An 18501-nucleotide genomic window follows, 5' to 3' on the forward strand; every position below is an offset into this window, starting at 1 on the left:
ACCCACCGTGTCTCTCTCTCATCTCCAGTGACTCCCCCTCTAGGGATCACTTGGAGTTGCCCAGAAACGCTGGGCGTCCTGTAAGGAGCTTCAACTCCCCTGGGGGATTTCAGCTCCCAAACCGTTAAAGATGGCGTCTGCCATCGCTGGAGGACCCTTCCCCAAGATCCCCTTCTAGCAAGGCGCTGGATGGGGTCCCCCGTGGCCCAGGACCAGTCTCCGTCTGAGCGGAGCTCAGCGCTGTGCAGAGCGCACATTCTCCCTGAATGTACCTCTCTGCACACAGGACGCGCTTCTGTCTGTGTCCTGCTGCGCTCTCAGCATGAAATGACTTCCACAGAAGTCCTATGCTGGCAAAACCTGCACTATAAATTAAGAAAATAATAAAAACCTAACTAAAAAACCAAAGAATAAAAGTGTGGCTGCGCGCAGCCACTCAGCATTGCACCCACTCCTGTGGGCACCTAAACGAAACTGAGGCATGATGGGATGCAGAAGGGAGGAGCCTGCTCCCAAAGTTTGAAGCATAGGTGCCTGGCTCCTGGCGGACCCCTCTACATCCCAAGGTTAGCTGTGTCACCGGACTGGACAAAAGAGAAATATAGATTACACAGGAATAACGTGTTAAATGGCGTATGTTAAAAAAAATTATACCCATGACTTGCCACTCCTGCAGCTTTCTTCACAATACATTCCCCACATTTGCGCAACATCTCCATGGAATGCCTTACCCTGCTTCACCATGCACTCGCTTTGTGTGCACACTTGTCCCGCACACCTGCTGTCAATATGCACCGTCACTGTGACCAATTGCCCTCAGTGTTTGAATGACCCTACCCCCCCCATGCATCCTGACCTGCTCTAACCCCTATGCAACCTGCTTCCCCTATTTTGCCTTACTGTCCCCACCACCTGTAACCCCCAATCCATATATAGTCCATAGCTGTGCTCACTCACCTTCACCCTCTTCCCCCCCCATGTGCCCCCACTGTGCAACATGCTCCCCATATGTGCCCCCACTGCGCAGCCTGCTTCGAAGCAGGCTGCACAGTAGGGGCACATGGGGACCAGGCTGCAAAGTAGGGGCACATAGGGAAGCACATGGGGAGCAGTAGGGATGGTCATCGGTGCAGTCGCAATCTATGGCGAGTCTACACCCAGAAATCTATAGTCATAAACTATGTGATGGATAACCATCGATAGTTTTAGCTATCAATGGTTATCCATCACCATTGACTGAATGGCTGGAGGACCAATCAAAATGTGGGGGTAGGGCTTTATGGTGTTGGGGGCGGAGCTATGCTCAGTGTCCCGGCATCTTGAAGAGAAGAAAAAAAGAGAAACATTGTTTCTACTATGCCATCGATGTAGGAAAACCATCTGGCATCAATGGCAAAAGTATTTAACAATGGCCATAAGCCATAGATGACTCAAAATAATTGATTGTTTATGGCCGTTGATGACTGATGGTTTTCCTACATCGATGGCATAGCAGAAACAATGCTTTTTTTTTCTTTTCGTCAAGGTGCCGGGACACTGAGCATAGCCACGCCCCCAACCCCAGAACGGATTTTAAAATGGTCCTACAGCCACTCAAAGGTGATGTATAACTATCGATTTCTTTTAGCAATCAATGGTTATCCATTACATAGTTTATAGAAACAGAATAGAGGTGCGCTACAAATGTCACCAATGATTATTTCAATCAATAAACACAAACATTTGATGTTACAGTATATATTGTTTCATCAGTAAAATAAATCCAATTTCTTAAAGTTAATAGTTTATGACCATTGATGGCAAGCATCGACTGCACCGATGGCCATCACTACTGCTCCCCATGTGCTCCCCCCTGTGCAGCCTGCTCCCCATGTGCTCCCCCCTGTGCAGCCTGCCCCCCATGTGCTCCCCCTGTGCAGCCTGCCCCCCATGTGCTCCCCCTGTGCAGCCTGCTCCCCATATGTTCCCCCCTGTGCAGCCTGCTCCCCATATGCTCCCCCCTGTGCAGCCTGCTCCCCATATGTCCCCCCCGCTGCAGCCTGCTCCCCATATGCCCCCCCCGCTGCAGCCTGCTCCCCATATGCTTGCCCCTCCAGCCCGCGCCCCATATGCCCCCCGCTGCAGCCTGCTCCCCATATGCCCCCCCCCGCTGCAGCCTGCTCCCCATATGCTTGCCCCTCCAGCCCGCGCCCCATATGCCCCCCGCTGCAGCCTGCTCCCCATATGCTTGACCCTCCAGCCTGCGCCCCATATGCCCCCCCCGCTGCAGCCTGCTCCCCATATGCTTGCCCCTCCAGTCTGCGCCCCATATGCCCCCCCGCTGCAACCTGCTCCCCATATGCTTGCCCCTCCAGTCTGCTCCCCATATGCTTGCCCCTCCAGCCTGCGCCCCGTATGGCCCCCCTTGTGCAGCCTGTTCACCATATGCTTACCCCTGCAGCATACTCCCCATATGTTCCCCCCCTGTGAAGCTTGCTCCCCATATGCTCCCCCCTGTGCTGCCTGCTCCCCATTTGCCCCCCCGCTGCAGCCTGCTCCCCATATGCTTGCCCCTCCAGCCTGCACCCCATATGGTCCCCCCTGTGCAGCCTGCTCCCCATATGCCCCCCCCCCCCAGCCTGATACCCATATGCTTGCCCCTCCAGCCTGCGCCCCATATGGTCCCCCTTGTGCAGCCTGCTCCCCATATGCTACCCCCTGTGCAGCCTGCTCCCCATAAGCGCCCCATATGCTTTCCCCTCCAGCCAGCGCCCCATATGCTCCCCCCTGTGCAGCCTGCTCCCCATATGTTCCCCCCCTGTGAAGCCTGCTCCCCATATGCTCCCCCCTGTGCTGCCTGCTCCCCATTTGCCCCCCGCTCCCCATATGCTTGCCCCTCCAGCCTGCGCCCCATATGGTCCCCCCTGTGCAGCCTGCTCCCCATATGCCCCCCCCAGCCTGATACCCATATGCTTGCCCCTCCAGCCAGCGCCCCATATGCTCCCCCCTGTGCAGCCTGCTCCCCATATGTTCCCCCCCTGTGAAGCCTGCTCCCCATATGCTCCCCCTGTGCTGCCTGCTCCCCATTTGCCCCCCGCTGCAGCCTGCTCCCCATATGCTTGCCCCTCCAGCCTGCGCCCCATATGGTCCCCCCTGTGCAGCCTGCTCCCCATATGCCCCCCCCCCCAGCCTGATACCCATATGCTTGCCCCTCCAGCCAGCGCCCCATATGCTCCCCCCTGTGCAGCCTGCTCCCCATATGTTCCCCCCCTGTGAAGCCTGCTCCCCATATGCTCCCCCCTGTGCTGCCTGCTCCCCATTTGCCCCCCGCTGCAGCCTGCTCCCCATATGCTTGCCCCTCCAGCCTGCACCCCATATTCTTTCCCCTGCAGCCAGCGCCCCATATGGTCCCCCCTGTGCAGCCTGCTCCCCATATGCCCCCCCCCCCCAGCCTGATACCCATATGCTTGCCCCTCCAGCCTGCGCCCCATATGGTCCCCCTTGTGCAGCCTGCTCCCCATATGCTACCCCCTGTGCAGCCTGCTCCCCATAAGCGCCCCATATGCTTGCCCCTCCAGCCAGCACCCCATATGCTCCCCCCTGTGCAGCCTGCTCCCCATATGTTCCCCCCCTGTGAAGCCTGCTCCCCATATGCTCCCCCCTGTGCTGCCTGCTCCCCATTTGCCCCCCGCTGCAGCCTGCTCCCCATATGCTTGCCCCTCCAGCCTGCGCCCCATATGGTCCCCCCTGTGCAGCCTGCTCCCCATATGCCCCCCCCCCCAGCCTGATACCCATATGCTTGCCCCTCCAGCCAGCGCCCCATATGCTCCCCCCTGTGCAGCCTGCTCCCCATATGTTCCCCCCCTGTGAAGCCTGCTCCCCATATGCTCCCCCCTGTGCTGCCTGCTCCCCATTTGCCCCCCGCTGCAGCCTGCTCCCCATATGCTTGCCCCTCCAGCCTGCGCCCCATATGGTCCCCCCTGTGCAGCCTGCTCCCCATATGCCCCCCCCCCCCAGCCTGATACCCATATGCTTGCCCCTCCAGCCAGCGCCCCATATGCTCCCCCCTGTGCAGCCTGCTCCCCATATGTTCCCCCCCTGTGAAGCCTGCTCCCCATATGCTCCCCCCTGTGCTGCCTGCTCCCCATTTGCCCCCCGCTGCAGCCTGCTCCCCATATGCTTGCCCCTCCAGCCTGCACCCCATATTCTTTCCCCTGCAGCCAGCGCCCCATATGGTCCCCCCTGTGCAGCCTGCTCCCCATATGCCCCCCCCCCCCCAGCCTGATACCCATATGCTTGCCCCTCCAGCCTGCGCCCCATATGGTCCCCCCTGTGCAGCCTGCTCCCCATATGCCCCCCCCCCCCAGCCTGATACCCATATGCTTGCCCCTCCAGCCAGCGCCCCATATGCTCCCCCCTGTGCAGCCTGCTCCCCATATGTTCCCCCCCTGTGAAGCCTGCTCCCCATATGCTCCCCCCTGTGCTGCCTGCTCCCCATTTGCCCCCCGCTGCAGCCTGCTCCCCATATGCTTGCCCCTCCAGCCTGCGCCCCATATGGTCCCCCCTGTGCAGCCTGCTCCCCATATGCCCCCCCCCCCCAGCCTGATACCCATATGCTTGCCCCTCCAGCCAGCGCCCCATATGCTCCCCCCTGTGCAGCCTGCTCCCCATATGTTCCCCCCCTGTGAAGCCTGCTCCCCATATGCTCCCCCCTGTGCTGCCTGCTCCCCATTTGCCCCCCGCTGCAGCCTGCTCCCCATATGCTTGCCCCTCCAGCCTGCACCCCATATTCTTTCCCCTGCAGCCAGCGCCCCATATGGTCCCCCCTGTGCAGCCTGCTCCCCATATGCCCCCCCCCCCAGCCTGATACCCATATGCTTGCCCCTCCAGCCTGCGCCCCATATGGTCCCCCTTGTGCAGCCTGCTCCCCATATGCTACCCCCTGTGCAGCCTGCTCCCCATAAGCGCCCCATATGCTTGCCCCTCCAGCCAGCGCCCCATATGCTCCCCCCTGTGCAGCCTGCTCCCCATATGTTCCCCCCCTGTGAAGCCTGCTCCCCACTGTGCTGCCTGCTCCCCATTTGCCCCCCGCTGCAGCCTGCTCCCCATATGCTCCCCCCTGTGCAGCCTGCTCCCCATATGCCCCCCCCAGCCTGCTCCCCCTTGTGCAGCCTGTTCCCCATATGCTCCCCCCTGTGCAGCCTGATCCCCATATGCTCCCCCCTGTGCAGCCTGCTCCCCATATGCCCCCCCCCCATTGCAGCCTGCTCCCCATATGCCCCCCCATTGCAGCCTGCTCCCCATATGCTCCCCCCTGTGCAGCCTGCTCCCCATATGCCCCCCCCCAGCCTACTCCCCCTTGTGCAGCCTGTTCCCCATATGCCCCCCCCCAGCCTGCACCCCATATGGCCCCCCAGCCTGCACCCCATATGCTCCCCCCTGTGCAGCCTGCTTCCCATATGGTCCCCCTTGTGCAGCCTACTCCCCATATGCTCCCCCTTGTGCAGCCTACTCCCCATATGCTTGCCCCTCCAGCCTGCCCTGCGCCCCATATACTCCCCCTTGTGCAGTCTGCGCCCCATATGCTCCCCGCTGCAGTGTCCTCCACATGTCCCCACTTTGCAGCCTGGTCCCAGGTTTATTACCTTAGTGTCGCTGGCACGGGAAGTCAGTGGCAGAATGGCAGAGCATGTAGCAGCATCCGGCGACGGGTAGAGAGTGAGTGGCTGGCGGGTGACAAGCTTAAGTATATAGTGGTCGGTCACGTGCTGGTGACATGGTGTGGAGGGTCAGCGGGCATCAGACTGACTGGCGCCTGAAAATCCCGCGCAGTCGGGCAGCATTGGGTCAGCTAGTGTCCGGCACACAGGTCAGCTAGCGGGCATCAGACTGACTGGCGCCTGCAAAGCCCGCGGCGCGCAGTATCGCGCTGTGTATGGTGTAGCATGGGCAGACTGAACGGCGTCACTCTGAATTGAAAATCCCGCTGCTGCAGTATAGTGATCACATGGGGTGATCACGTGATGGTCACGTGGGATGTGACGTAATGTTGGTACGCCTGGAGAGAAGGAACTAGACACTACCATGAAGGGAGTGTAAGCAAGAGAAGTGAGTGAGCCCGTGGGCGCTATTCTAGGTATACCTGACCTGGAGGGGTCGCTCATGTCGTTGACCATGCACCTGAGGAGAGGACTGCAAACTTGCGTGGTGGGGTGTAGTGTGCACAGACCATGGCTTCTGAGGACATCTGGGCTGATCACATGTGCAGCAGACAGGATATAAACTATAAAGTCTAGTGTGTGCGGAGGGCAGTCATGCTAGGCAGTGGGCACTGCAGCTGGTGATATAGCGATGCATTAGCCCAGCAGCAGGGTATGTGACATAAGGGCACACATGTGGCGCTGGCAGAGGATGCACAGTACTGAGCATTATACATAGACCAGGGAGTAGCATGCATGATTAACGCCACTGCCTGAGCGTTCCACTGATGGTGACAGCGGCAGCCTGATGGCCGGGCTCCCCGAAGTAATGCCAGCTGAGGAGGGCAGGAGCGGCAGCCAGGACCCTCCTAGTGAAGAGCACATGACCTCAGCACCTGGAGCAGAGGCGCCCCCTAGGCTCTGTGGCAATCTGGCCAAGATGTCCGGGAAGGGGCCACTAAGGAGCTTCAAGAACCGCTGGTTTGTGTTCGATCCCCGAAGGTGCCATCTCTACTACTTTAAAAGTTCCCAGGATGCCCAGCCTCTGGGGCACATAGACATTGCGGATGCTTCTTTCAGCTACGACCTGGAAGCGGAGGAGGGGCAGTTTGAGATCCACAGCTTCGGAAGGGTATCCTTGCTCCGGGTAACTACCACTGGCAAGCTCCTGTAGGGTGACGATTGTAGTGTGAATGGCATAGGAATAATTTCGGGTATGGGTAAAATCCGGAATCGGATAAGACACCGGAATGCCGGACTGGACATCAAACTCTGCATTCCGGAGCTTGTAGTATCCGGTCCGGGGGTGTCCTGTCCGGGGGTGCTCCATCTGATGAGGCTGCTCTCGCACCTGTCACCTGGGAGAGGAGAGGGGGGAGAATACAGCCTCACCGCATGGTCCGGGGGTGTAATAAAAACTGGAACGGTCCAGACCACACGGGGAGGCTGTAATCTCCCCTTCCCCATGTCCCTGGTGTGAGCAATCACAGGCATCCCCCCAGACAAGACACCCCCCGCATGGGACACCCCTCGGACCAGACACTATAACACCCCTCGGACCAGACACTATAAGCTCCGGAATGCAGAGTTTGATGTCTGGCCCGGCGTTCCGGTGTCTTATCCGGGTCCGGTTTTTACTTAGTCCCATAATTTCTATTGATGCGGTTGCTGTGTGCTACTTGTTGTTCAATGTAACATGTATGCGCTCCTGTACTTTTTATGTATTATCTTAGATGATATAATATGAGGCACTGCTTAAGGGTGTCCAGGAATGCAGTGAAATCCTGGGCCCTGCATTTCAGTTTACATGTTCTAAACATGCAAGTTTATATCCAGGTTGTGTCTGCAATATCAATGAAGGCTGTGGGACATATGCTTCAAAAAAATCATGATTTTATTTTTCCCCTTTCAATATCGCACCAACAACAATTTTTTCATTATTATCCCCATAATGTACTAAGTGTCTTCAGGGACAGCACTTTCAACAAGTGGCTGTCTCTCTGAAATACTTACCAGCACATTGGAGCAGTTTTTTGTGTTCTCGACTTCTCCAAGTATCTGACTGCATGAAATATCTTGCATTAGGCAGGCAATTTATGCAGAACTACATAATTTTTATGAAAAACTGGCTTGATGAAAGCCACTCACTGTATAATTATATTCTATGCATCTCGCTTTACATGTGATGTATCCTGTCGCTCATTACATGCATATAGTTAGTTATTAACGCTGTTTATTTGAGGATTTTAGCAAAGGACAGCTTTCCCCATGAGATCTGTCCTTAGTGTGTGGAGACTTCCAGGTTTAGGACCCGGGAGCCAGGCTGCACATCCAATTGGATCACTCTTGTGGAAAATAATCATTGGGCTAAAGATGGACTTACCCACCAGGTCCAGTGATACGTTCCGGTGCTTAGTGTATTGGCGGTAAGCTGGCAAAACTCACATAAATGAATTGTTGGAGGTTTGACCGAAAAGGACTGATTTTATGCCTCCTGCCCATTAACTGGAGAGAGTTAAACTACTGACCAATAAGCTTCTAATGGTGGGTACACACTAGAAAAAATATCACGGATACGACTTTTATAAGTAGTTTCAGGCCAAATCATGAGTTCTGGTTGTCCATGCTGCATGGCCAACCAGGAGATATCGGGTAAGAGCATCCTACATTGCGATGTCGTCCCCTGCATCATGCAAGTGTGTACTCTCTTGCCAATGCAGGGTCATGTCAGGTGTCTGATCGACTGGGCACACTTTATTTCAGTATGTACCAAGTCTTTACTGTCATTTTTCAGACACATCCTTTAGCAAGGTAGTTGGGAGCTGGTTAATTGGTACTTTTCTCTTTCTTCACTTTCTCTTTGCAAGTGTGTATGCATATGCCCCCTTATATGATGTGCATAGCCTGTACCAGGCTTTAGCTTTTATCTTGCTTAGCCCAGACATCTTAACTTAAATGTAAAACAAACACCCTCTGTTAGGTATTAGTTCCTGGATATGAGTATAGTATTTGCTTTGGGTTAATAAATAATGGCCTTTATTCAGATCTGATCGCAGTACAAATTTGTTCTCAAAATGGGTAAATGTGCACTGCAGGTGGGGCAGATGTAACATTTGCAGAGAGAGACATTTGGGTGAGTTATTTTGTTTCTGTGCAGGGTAAATACTGGCTGCATTATTTTTACACTGCAATTTAGATTTCAGTTTCAACACACCCCACCCAAATGTAACTCTCTGCACATGTAACATCTGCCCCACCTGCAGTGCACATGGTTTTGCCCATTTTGAGAACAAATTTGTACTGCAATCAGATCTGAATAAGGGCCAATGTGTGTTTGGGGAAAAAGTATTTATATATTTTATCAGCCCTTTTATAAATGAAAAGGGAGACGACAGATTTCCTGTGCTAATAATCAAAATACTACATGCAGACATATACCGTATTCCTTTCTGAGTTGCCTCACTATATTTATCTACCACCTGGTAACTCACAGCGTTATACCCACCGGTATTTACATTACAATAAAAAGAGCTCAAATGCAAGTCATACACAAATGTATTGAAGAGAGCCAAAAGTGCACAGCCATAATCTATTAAGTAAAACAGACGTGTGTGTGAACATCAGCAGGGATGAGATCACATGTACATCAGTTATTACCAAATACCCTGTATATTTAATATACAATATATTTAGTTTTTTTAAGGATGCTTTGAAATTATGATTTTGAAATATAATATTATAGGATACCATTTACAGGCATGTCACGTTCTTGGACTGGGATACGGTCGTATTGTCGACCCGACTTGGGTCGACAGGGTTCTAGGTCGACAGGTGTCAAGGTCGACATGGATTTAGGTAGAAAAATGCGTTAGGTCGACATGGGTTAGATAGGCAGGTCGCGAGGTCGACATGGGATTTTTCACTGTCTTTTTTGTGCCGACAGGTGGTATTTCATGCCCTACCATCCACTAGGGCATGGTGGGAGAATAAAATAGTGTGCCGAGCTCAGCGAGGCACCGTGCCTGAAGCATTGCGAGTGAAGCAGTTGACTTCCAACTGTGTCCATGCTAACTGTGTCGGCATTCGGGGTGAAAAAACCTATGTCGACCTAGACACCTGTAGACCTAGAATCCTGCCGACCTTGCTGTCTGTCGACCTAAGTCGGGTCGGCAATACGATCCACACCCCTTGGACCACAGATTTAGAACAAAGTCAGTTATATTAGTTTTGTAGTCTCCATACTATAGGCTTCAATTCATTGTGATTCCCAAGGGAAAGTATGTATCCGACTAGTGCAAGAGCATACCAGAAAAAACCCAGAAGTAGAGTAATACAATTGTATATGTGAAAGTGCCCATACACGGTGCGATGCGTGCTCCCGCACACATCCCATCACACAGCACATAAAGTGTGTGCTGCCTGCACTTTTTGAGCTAGTTTGCATCTAGTTCAAAAACGCATTGTGTTTCAGCACCTTTCATGCGTTTTGCGATCTAGTTTAAAACGCACGCTGCACATCGCACCATGGCACCATTACACTAAATTAAAAGCATAAACGTAGTGCTTTCAACAGTTTTCCTTCATTTCTTACTAACAAGTTTTAGTCATGTCCACATACCTGATTTCCCACTTTGGGCTGTATTCACTTCCGCCGGCGAGGGGGTTTCTGCGGCGAGGGCGGCTTGTTTTTGGTGAGGATCACCGAAAACAAGACCATCCTTGCCGTCTTAACCCCCTCGCCGGCCACTTGCCCTATTCTATGTTCTGGGGAACTCCTTGTCGCCAGAGGACGGCTAGGTTCGCCACTAGTGCAGCGAGCCCATCGCATATAGCTGCACTTATTGACATCTGATGGGGGGAAAAAATGCAATAATCAAATATTTAGGAGCCCTTGGAGTATATATGCTTAGCCTTGAATAGAGACAACGTGAATGGAGATAAATGGGCAGATTTATCAATGAGTGATGTTTCTGTTATTACTTGTTACATTGGTAAATAGTACTCCAGCCAATCATTTCCTTATTAATGGTTTTGAAAATTGACTGTAGGAGCTGATTGGCTAGAGCATTATTTTGATCATAACTAATTAGTGATAACTAGAATTCTCCCCAAAAGTACAAACTTGCAGGATGCCCGCTTTCTCCAAGCCGCCTCAAACACAGAGGGGGAAATTTACCCCTGTGTATTCTACTTCTCATGCAATGTTGCTGTGGGCAACCAATCAGAAACTACTTATTTATTTAGCACTTTCTAGAACTGGGGTAGCCAACTCCAGTCCTCGAGAGCTACCAACAGTTAATGTTTTCCAGATCACCTCACAGAATCACATGTGAAGTAATAAGCTCCACCTGTGGATCTTTTAAAATGTGTCACTGAGTAATGAGTGCACCTGTGCAGCAGCTAGGTTGTCTGGAAATGTGAACTGTTGGTAGCTCTCGAGGACTGGAGTTGGCTATCACTGTTCTAGAAGATAGTAGACAGGATCTGATTGGTCGCATCACATGTGAAGTAGAATACACATCTTAAGGTGCCCACAGACGCATCGATCCCGACGTTCGTTCTGTGCTTAATTAGCACACATAGCATCGCATCGTATGCCTTGTCAGTGGCGTAACTACAAAATTTGCTCCCCCCAGCCAAAATTGTTTCTGGCGCCCCCTCCCCAACCCAGTCACCTTACAGATTTTGCCACACACTGTAATGACACTATACGACACCCCCCTGTAATGACCCTTACAGTGACAGATGACAGTGAGATAGCCACTTGCATACATAGGAGACACTGTACATAGGGGTTAGTGGGAGGTGGCCCCCATCAAATAGCCCCCCGAGGCATGCGCAGATACCATTAAGCCTGGTCACGCTTCAGAGAATTTTTTTTCCATTTAACCAAAAAATAATGATGTATAGCTTTTATATTGAATGCAAAAAGCAATATCTCACAATAGTGCAGACTGATAAATATAAGCAAACAATATCCATTCTAAATGTTTCTGAAACACAGCTGCCATGATATTGATAAACTGACAGTTACTTTGCTAAGTAACTAGTTGAACAACCAACTACTTACTAGTACTGCTGGACTGGTCTGATCAGGTTTCCGCCAGTGCTGGGCATTTTCTCCTTGGAGAGTACAGATGAAGCTGCACCCCTCCATGTTCTTCTACCTGTCCAGGCAGCGCAGTAAAGTAAATGGGCCCGGGGCAAGAGAATGAGGGTGGGCAGCCAGGCAGGTGCGAGGGTGGGCACTTTAGCGGGCATCAGACTCCCGTCCATCTGTTTCCAGCCACCGCGGGCCGTGGGTGGGATGCCATGGGGGAGAGATCAGCCAGGCAAATCTGGAGCAGCAGTACCATCCGGACTCCAGATATTGGATGTGAGTGACAGCGGCGTGCTGACATGGATTGTAGTTTGCAGTTCTGTGAAAGACCTTGTGCACATGCTGCCGCTAGCTCTGGGAAATCTTTCCTCCTGCTTGGACTGTGCACCGCACACACCACACAATCCAACATCGGGGGCAGGAGAGAAGATCAGTGGCCGGTCTCTTCCCTGCAGCAGCGCGTTTATTGTTGGTGCTCCTCGCAGACCCTGCCAGTGTTGGCTCCCTGTAGCCACCGCGGGGTTTGCGGAATCGTAGCTACGCCATTGCGGGCGGGTGCTGGCGCCCACGCAGCCCCCGCTCCCCCAAGCGGCAGCGGGGGCTGCCTTACACTATCTACGCCACTGTGCCTTGTGCATGTGATGCTATGCGATAAAAAGCAGTTTTGTATGGTCAGTTTGAATTCCAATATTAATCTGGACATCCATGTGTACTCATGCCATCTTTGGCATCTACGAGAGTATTAGAATTAAGTGTGACATGCCCAACATAGAATATTATAGTATCATGGGGGTTATTTTGGTTCACTCCTTCTCGCAAATTCCTGCTTAGATGGCCAAAACCATGTGCACTGCAGGTGGGGCAAATGTAACTTGTGAGAGAATTAGATTTGGATGGGGTTTTACTTCAAATTGAGATGTACATTGCAGTGCAAAAATAAAGCAGTTAGTATTTTCCCTGCACAGAAACAAAATAACTCACCCAAATCTAATTCTCTCTGCACAAGTTACATCTTCCCCCTGCAGTGCACATGGTTTTGTCCATCTAAGAAGGAATTGGTCAGAAAGAGTGAACCAAAATAACCCTCTATGTGTGACAATGGCATTAGTTTCCAGATTAGGTTATTTCCAGTATTTCCTCCATTTTTATATTTCAAAATATGGTACTTGGGTGCATAAATCATAATATCTTATGAACACTTCACCAGCATGCTATGCACTGTATGACATTGTACTTATACAAAAATGCATCTATTGTCAAAGGTGCCTTGTGCTCTGTCTGGTTTTATTGTTTATTTATTTTAGTATTAAATCATTCTTTATTGTTGTTTAGTATTATGTTTTGTATATGTATTTTTTTTCTTGTTTTAAGGGATCTCTGTCCCTTCAAGTAGCTACTCTGCAATGCACCCCCATATCGGTGCCTGGTCGGTTACCTAGGGACCTAGGGAACACCCTCCTTCCCTTTTTTTTTATTTTTTTTTTATGTATGACATTGTCAGACTAACTTCAGTTTCTGTCTCTGATGTCTCTGTAGGCTTTTAGCCGCTCTGCTATGACCTACTGGCTGCAGGAACTGCAGCAGAAACGCTGGGAGTATTGTAACAGCCAAGGTGCAGCAAAGAGAGACAGCATGGCGATCCCTCCAGCTGCGGAGGTCCCAACTGGCCTGGTAGCTAAGGAAAGCACAGGTAAAACATTCTGTTACTCATTATTCTTATGTAGACTTCATGATCAATAATGCAGAGCTACTGATCCTAGCAACATAAGATCTATTGGATAGCATGGGGCAGAACGGTTACTTCACAACGGAAAGTCTGATGCTATGTAAATAATAAACTGGAATCTTGGGTATAGCAGCAGTCTTTCTGAGACAGAGCTCTAGTCTCCTGATAGTATTCCACATCCTCCAGGATACCTGTATGCCAGCCTTCTCTCTCTCTTTTTTTTTTTTTCACCCAGCTGTACTCAAGTTTCAACCTCTTTGTCTCAGGAAGTGAGTATTTCCAATGTACATACTATAAAACAATGAGAACAATGTGTGTTGTGTAATACTGCTTAATAGGTGTATTACATCAAACTCAAACAAAGGTTGCATAAAAATGTGTGTAGAAATAGGCTCCTACCAATGATTGAGACAAAAAAGCCTCAGCGGTTAAAGGTGTTACAGCCTGTGCACACCAACCAATAGGAATCTCCACTCTGTCCTCATGTAGTCACAGCAGCTCCTTCACCAACATGGTCTTTTTCAGGGTGAGGAGTTGACCGTTTAAACCAGTGTCAACCAATCAGAAACATTATTTGTAATTTTTTTTTTTATGAAACCATATGTATGATAAGCATTGTTTATTAGACAAACATCTTTTTGGGGGCTAATTTTAGAGACCTGGTGCCAGAAGTGATGTAAAAATGAAATGAAACCTAAGCAGCCATCTTTGATATGGGCAGACAGTCTTATGAATAAATGTGAGTCCATCATACAGCATATACTGTACTAAAATAAACTATTGCAATTACATTTGAAATTAATTATATAAAGCTCATTTCTGTTGGAGAAAGAGTGCTATATAAATGAAAAGTATAACATAACTCTTCCTTTTTTTATGGGGAATTAAACATCCATAAATAAAATATTAGATATCAAACAAAAACACAAAAAAAAACTTTTAAGCTCAATTACATGTCCCATGAATGAGCAGTGCATTGGGGAACCCCATAACTCACTCATATCTATGGTTTCACCCTCTTTCAGGCTCATTCTGATATGGTTGTTCTTGCTGCTGCCTTTGCAATCTTTTGTCATATGCAATTGCGATTATAGGCAGAATGTAGCCTAAGCATAAGGACATCCACTGATGTAGCATCCAACAGTGCGTAATTGTCACAAATTGGAATAGGTCATAGAATCTGAGTGCCTCTGAAAATGTGCAGGCTCAGCTGCTCTCCTGTGATGCGCAGAGCTCTCCAGTAGCAAATAGAGGGATGATTCTGGTTCACACATAGTCAACCGAATTCGTCCCCTGCCCCTATGGTAGGGTTTGCACGTCCGCATTTCTGCACATGTGCAAAACCCGACTGCGAATGGCCGATTGGGTACGCGCACATCAGCTGCCCGCCCTGTCTTCATCCTGGTTGCTGCAAATATAACACTGGGGGGGGGAGGAGTATTTGCCTGGGGGCATCACAGGGGCTTGGTAAGCTGCGAGCGAGCTTCGCATCTTACCGAGTCAATCAGAATGGCCCCAACATTCTCAATTGCTAATTTATAGACGTCCACAAAATAGACTAAATGGCCATGACATGCCTGTGTTTATGCGACCACTGTCAGTAAATTTGTGTCTCCTTCCACAGTGCGACCACAATTGCAGTTCAACTCAGACTTATGTGCAGTAACAGTACATTGACCAATGTGCATTAGGGTTCACTCTAGGATTTTTTTAGGGCAGGGTGCTGACCAACAGGCGGGGCACTTTTTCCAGTCGGGAGGGCACATTTTATGTAAAAAATTTACATTAGAAACAAACACCCCCCCCCCCCCACCCCCCCCCCATAAAATTGCACACTGCACTAGGATTATGCCCATTAAACATTGTCATACTCTGCTATACCCATTACATATTCTGTCGTAATGACAATTACACATTATGACACACTGTAATGCCTCTTACACATTATACCACACACCATAATACCCATTACACATGATTGCACACACTGAAAGTTCTCAGCGGCATGTCAGCGCGGTGGGAGGCAGCGTAAGGGCGTACAGTGCCACACACAAAAAGGACAGGGGGCATTTTGATGTTCTAAAAATGGGCAGGGTGCGGAACCCTGCAAAAGAAGCTTAGAAAGCTTTCTGAATGCTTTTAAGAGAAGCAAATAACAGGGTTAAAGCCTACAAGACACCCTAAGATGCCGGTCCACCTCTGGTATCAGATTTCCAGAAAACAGTCAATGAAATACATGGTATCACCTTATTTTTTAGTTTCTATGTGGGCATATTTTACCTATTTAATTACACAAGGCAAGGGCTTTACAGCGGCACAGCATACTTTTGGGTCATGAGCTGATTTGCCCCTCTCTCTCTGAGGTATTTGTATGTTTTTGGCTGTGAGCGTTCAGGACTCGTATCACTTTCTAGCATGTAATCATATATGGAAATCAAGTCCATTCTATCCAAAGAGACCATAACCATTTACATCTTTTATGTGAGTTTACTTCAGGGTTTTTATTTCTTTATAACACACGTCTACATCAGCAACTTTCACATACTTTTGGCTAGAGGAAGGTCAAAACTTCCTCTGTCCCAGAATAACCTAATGTAATAAAGATTGTACACATGATTAGCCTATGCATATATAAAATATTTTGAATGTTTTTTTTTTTTAGTACAAAAATTCACTACTTATGAGATGTACAGTGTAATAAAATAAAGAAATGAGGAAGTCTGGAACTATGTAACAGGGCCCCCTGATGTCTGCTGTGGACTCACCTTCAGATTGGCGCTGTGAACCCTACTAGCTCAATGCAGACTACTAAAACATTCTTTCCCATCTGCTTCATGTTTTGTGAAGGAAATATTGCATTTTCTGCTTCCCTAGAGTACGTCAAATAGCAGTTCTATAAGACTGTGGGGCAGATGTGCTAAGCCTTCGAAAGGGAGAGATAAAATGGAAAGGAAGATGAAGTATAAACCAGTCACTTTTCTAACCTAGCCTGTAACTTGGCAGTTGGGAGCTGATTTACTGCTAATTTTATCTCTCTCCTTTACTTGGTACATTTCCTCCTGTGACATTTATAGAATACTACGGTTGTGGTTTGGCTTACTAAAACCAATAATGTGTAATTCTAATGTTCAGGGTATTAAATATGATATTGTTTTGCTTTTACCGGTGTGTGTGTGTGTGTGTGTGTATATATACAGATCTGTCCTCCTATACTGTTACTGCAGTCATGAGAAACAGCCCCTCTTGGTACACCAGGTTGCATGAGAATCTTCTAGCATCAAGCTTCTTTTGTTGCTGAAAATGCAGCTAGAACATACGAGACGATTGTGCTGATTAGTTTGATGTGACACTTGCATATATGTGTGTGTGTGTGTGTCTCTTTTTAATCTTTTTTTTTTCCAATACAAGTTTGTACTGCCCTGTACACACCGTCACAAATGTACGTGTCCTATATGAAATGAAACCAGTCTCTTTGTGCGTCCTAGTCAAATTGTGTTGGAACTATGATGCCTTTCCAGCAACAACAAAGAAGACTCCTGACATTGGCATAGTTGCAAAGGACCTTGCGTCTCACTCACACCAGGCACGTCGCGCTGCGTAATAAGGCTACATATATCGGAACACATCTTTATAAATATATGTATGTATAGTCTCAGTTTGTCCTAAATGTGATTCTGTATGGCTTCCAAAATTTGGGTCCTTTATAAATAAGATTTTTGATAATCAAAAATAACATAAGTTATTAGCATTTGTTTATGCGTGTGTTTGAGTGTCACTTTACGTTTTTTCATCTTTCCTTCAGTGCAGTTTATGTCTCGTACTGTTTTGTTGCAGAATACCTAAGTACTCCAAACGCTAATGATGCTGCAGAGCAGGCCCGGACCCAGTTCCTTGCTGAAATGTGTGCAGGTGTACTCCGTGACCAAACCCCTGACCATGGATCCTGTCAATCCGCTCCCGTGCACGGTCTGCTCAGGCAGTGGAGTAATGATATCAGGTACTCCACCTATAACCATGCACAGTAACTTGACTGAACATAATAGTGGAAGAGCATTTGCTTTCTTGACAGTTAATCAACAAACTTATTGCAGGGCCATAGTTCCTCTGTTAAAGTCTTAGGACACAACTTTGCAGAATTGTGTGGAATTGCAGTCATTTTATAAAGAAATGCAATTCATCACTGGAAACCGAAACCGTTTTCTTAGGAAACCTCTTATTATCACGGAGGCTTGTGTTTATTACAACACTGAGCTGGAGGTTTTATAATCTGCACCAAGCAAGTAGTGAAATCTCACATACACTGTGTCCATGAGACGGATTTCCTCCCTGTGCTTAGAGAAGACAGCGAATATCACAACAGTGCTCGAGCGTTAGTTCAGGTACAGACACATGAACTGCTGTGTGGTTTAGATAAAGGTCAGTGGGTTTCCTGTGTAATGGCTCTTCCTATAGCTGAGCATTGAGTCATTCTACCTTTTAGTGGGGGAATACTGGTGATTCACTTAAGGCACTGACATTCGATAAATTTGCTCATATACACTGGAAATTTCAGCAAACTGTATCAGTGACTACGTGGATGTTATTAGTGATATTAGACCTTGGGGTAGACTTGTTTCCTTCAGTACCTATAAAGTGTCAGTAGTTGCATGGTCAATTTGTTATGATGAGTGTCACCAGGCTGCAACACTTTTCTGTGACTGTTCATTTATATACATGATTTTACAAGGCTTTTAGACAACCATTCTAAAGAACCCTATAACAAATACATTACAGATCCTTACTTAGCAGCAAGGTTGGTAATATTTAAAATGTCTTATTGTATTAATCTAGTAAGTAGCCAGTGTCATTGTGTTGGCTGTTCTTCCAACTCCTGCAATATAGATATCCGTTTGAAGTACACCCCCCCCACCCCCACCCAAATCTAACACTCTCTGCACATGTTACATCAGCCCCACCTGCAGTGCATATAATTTTTCCATTAGAGAGTGATTGTGCCT

General features: G+C 48.9%; 1 protein-coding gene across 1 annotated transcript in view; it reads left to right on the top strand.

The window, feature by feature from the left end:
- The first annotated feature begins 6019 nt into the window (after positions 1-6019).
- The window catches only part of TBC1D2B (TBC1 domain family member 2B), a 43406-nt gene continuing 30924 nt past the window's right edge, over positions 6020-18501 (top strand). The window contains exons 1-3 of the mRNA XM_083183479.1: positions 6020-6825; positions 13315-13468; positions 17339-17501. Coding sequence (XP_083039605.1) covers positions 6487-6825; positions 13315-13468; positions 17339-17501 — 656 coding nt within the window. The 5' untranslated portion in view covers positions 6020-6486. The remainder of the gene's footprint in view (positions 6826-13314; positions 13469-17338; positions 17502-18501) is intronic.

The sequence above is a fragment of the Crinia signifera genome, chromosome 4 (assembly GCF_055691185.1).
Source record: "Crinia signifera chromosome 4, ASM5569118v1, whole genome shotgun sequence".
NCBI classification, from domain to species: Eukaryota; Metazoa; Chordata; class Amphibia; order Anura; family Myobatrachidae; genus Crinia; species Crinia signifera.